This window comes from Littorina saxatilis, unplaced genomic scaffold (genome assembly GCF_037325665.1).
Source record: "Littorina saxatilis isolate snail1 unplaced genomic scaffold, US_GU_Lsax_2.0 scaffold_472, whole genome shotgun sequence".
NCBI classification, from domain to species: domain Eukaryota; kingdom Metazoa; phylum Mollusca; class Gastropoda; order Littorinimorpha; family Littorinidae; genus Littorina; species Littorina saxatilis.
In genome coordinates, this window is record NW_027128390.1 from 5,001 (window position 1) to 7,500 (window position 2,500).

At 41.9% G+C, this 2,500-nt stretch overlaps 1 protein-coding gene across 1 annotated transcript in view; it reads right to left on the reverse strand.

Annotated features, from left to right (window-relative positions):
- LOC138956745 (calcitonin gene-related peptide type 1 receptor-like) overlaps nucleotides 1–2,500 on the reverse strand; it is a gene marked incomplete at its 3' end in the record, with an annotated part of 47,307 nt that overhangs the window by 3,875 nt on the left and 40,932 nt on the right. The window contains 1 exon segment of the mRNA XM_070328018.1: nucleotides 261–411. Coding sequence (XP_070184119.1) covers nucleotides 261–411 — 151 coding nt within the window.

Genomic DNA, 2,500 nt, shown 5'->3' on the forward strand with positions numbered 1-2,500 from the left:
ACACACACACACACACACACACACACACACACACACACACACTCACACACACACACACACACACACACACACACGGACAAACACACACACGGACAAACACACACACACGCAACCAAACACACATACCCATACTCACGTACACAACACACACACACACACATATACACACACACTCACACACACCCCTCCCCCCACACCCCCCCACACACACGCACATAACCCTCCCCAACCCCCACCCCACCCCCACAAACAAAACGTACCCCATCCGGAGCCGTAGAAAAAGACGAGAGATTTGGGCGGTCTGAAGGCGTTACTGATGAGACGGTGGAGGTAGAATCCTTCACAGAACATCCACACGTAGGTGTTGCTTTTGAAATACAGGCGTAGAAATGCCAGCAGTTTACAGCCGACCTGATGAGAAGAAATCAAATGGAACATAATAAAACAAAAATTGTGATCATAGTCTACAGGCATTCTGATAATCATCGCTCCACGGCTATCGCCAGTTGTCTCTCTGACCGGACGCTAAAGTCCAACGCGAATCTATCAAAACAAGAATACAGAGTTATCTCTCATATGTTGTTCGCGAGCAGTGTTCGCGAGACGAAAATGATTGCAGATTGGCCGACTTCGACAGTGATCTCCGTTCTGTTCTTCACAGTTATGATAAAGACATCGTTCTAAGGTCAAAACAAGTCGAAATTTTGGGACTGCTGCCGGAAGGAGACCGTAATATATGGTTTCATCACTGTCAACTGGTTACAGAAAAAATCGTCTGCTCCAGCGAGCGCCGAAACCAAACGGTTGATTATCACGTGACACTTTTGCCATATTTAGAGTTGTTTGCACAGTAAATACAGCCGCGAAAAATAGCTCGCTTGAAACTGTCTTACATATCAATTCCTTTGTAATTTAAAAATTACACAACACCATGAAAAATCATTATCGACGATCGCGAATCTGCTTACATCCATAACACATTACGAAAAGATCTAAATATGTAAAAAATCGATTTCCTCGCCAGACAAGGAAAACCAAGGCATCCTGTCTGGGATAGAATGAGCCGAACTCATTTTGACCTGAGTTCAGGATGAGTCTACAGGCTGATCGTGCAGACGGATGCACACACACACGATAGCACACGTAGGCCGTGGATACAAGCACAATACAGAGTTTCTCACACACACGCTCACAGACACACTTACGCACACACACACACACACACACATACACACACACACACACACACACACATACACACACACACACACACACACACGCACACACATCTGAGCGCTCACGTTATCTGATTTTGCACAAAAAGAGATCAGCGATAGAGACCGAGATTCTTTAACCTAATCCAAACCTTTTAAAAGTATGAAAAACAATCTTAGCCGTTCTTACTCTTTGGCTAATATTCCATTATCGTAAAAAGCCAAGTATCTTGTGCACGGTATCTGACAACCACCACAATATCACGAAAGCACGTTTTTCCTCTACCAGTAAAATATGGAACTTACGATCACAGATGTGGTCCGAAACTTCCCAAGAAACACGCGCATTTATTCCCTTCAAGTCCGATTCATAAGACATTCATAGAAATCACTGGTTTCAGCCTCGAAAGGCTTTGAAAACAAGACACATTATATCCGTCTTAAAGTGCAGTGTACATTGCCAAAACGTAAATAATAATTATATAGCTGTTGTTTGTGCGTGCCTGGCTGTTTTGACAAGTTAGCCAGAGAGGGTAAGTGTGCCGAATACAATTGTTTCTTAGCGCTCTTGCGTCACTATCTGTTTAGAACCGAAGCGGTCCATGTTAAATGCCGGGCCACACTACGCGAGAAATGTAATTCATTAAACAGATATAATTTGTGGTCCTGGTTTCAATACCTTTCGAGGCCAAAACCAGATATCATTTTCACGAGTTTTCATATTCATAACAAGCTGGATAACAGAAAAGCAAGCAATTTGAGGAATGAAAGTCGCTTGTTCATTTCAATGCTTAATTGTTATCCTCTCAGGTGCCAGGAGATTGGTTCCGCAAAATCATAACTTACTCTTGCTGCTCATGTCGTATGCATTTAAAGCATTTAAATCGGATTTTCCTTCTCAGAGGCGGACAAAAAAAATCACAATAAGGCCAACAACAAAAATAGTCTGTTTACGGTAACATAGGCAAAAAAATAGGGTCGGTAGGTCGGGATATTTTTTATTTGTTTTATTTTTCTCTCCCAAAAAACATATTTTTCAGTTATTTTGCAAAAAACCAGACTTTTTTAATTTTTTTAATTTTTTTTCTTTTATTTTTTTTTTCTTCCCAAATGCCAAAAAAAGTCAAGGGTCGCGCGAATATGTTTGTGTGTGTGTGTGCCTAAGGCAGATAGCCGAGACTAAAAAAGAGTACTTGTTTGCGGAGGAACACTGACCGTCTCGATCTGTGTAAAATGTCATATTTTGGTCCAAAAGACGAATAACGTACACTACACGAGCCATTCCG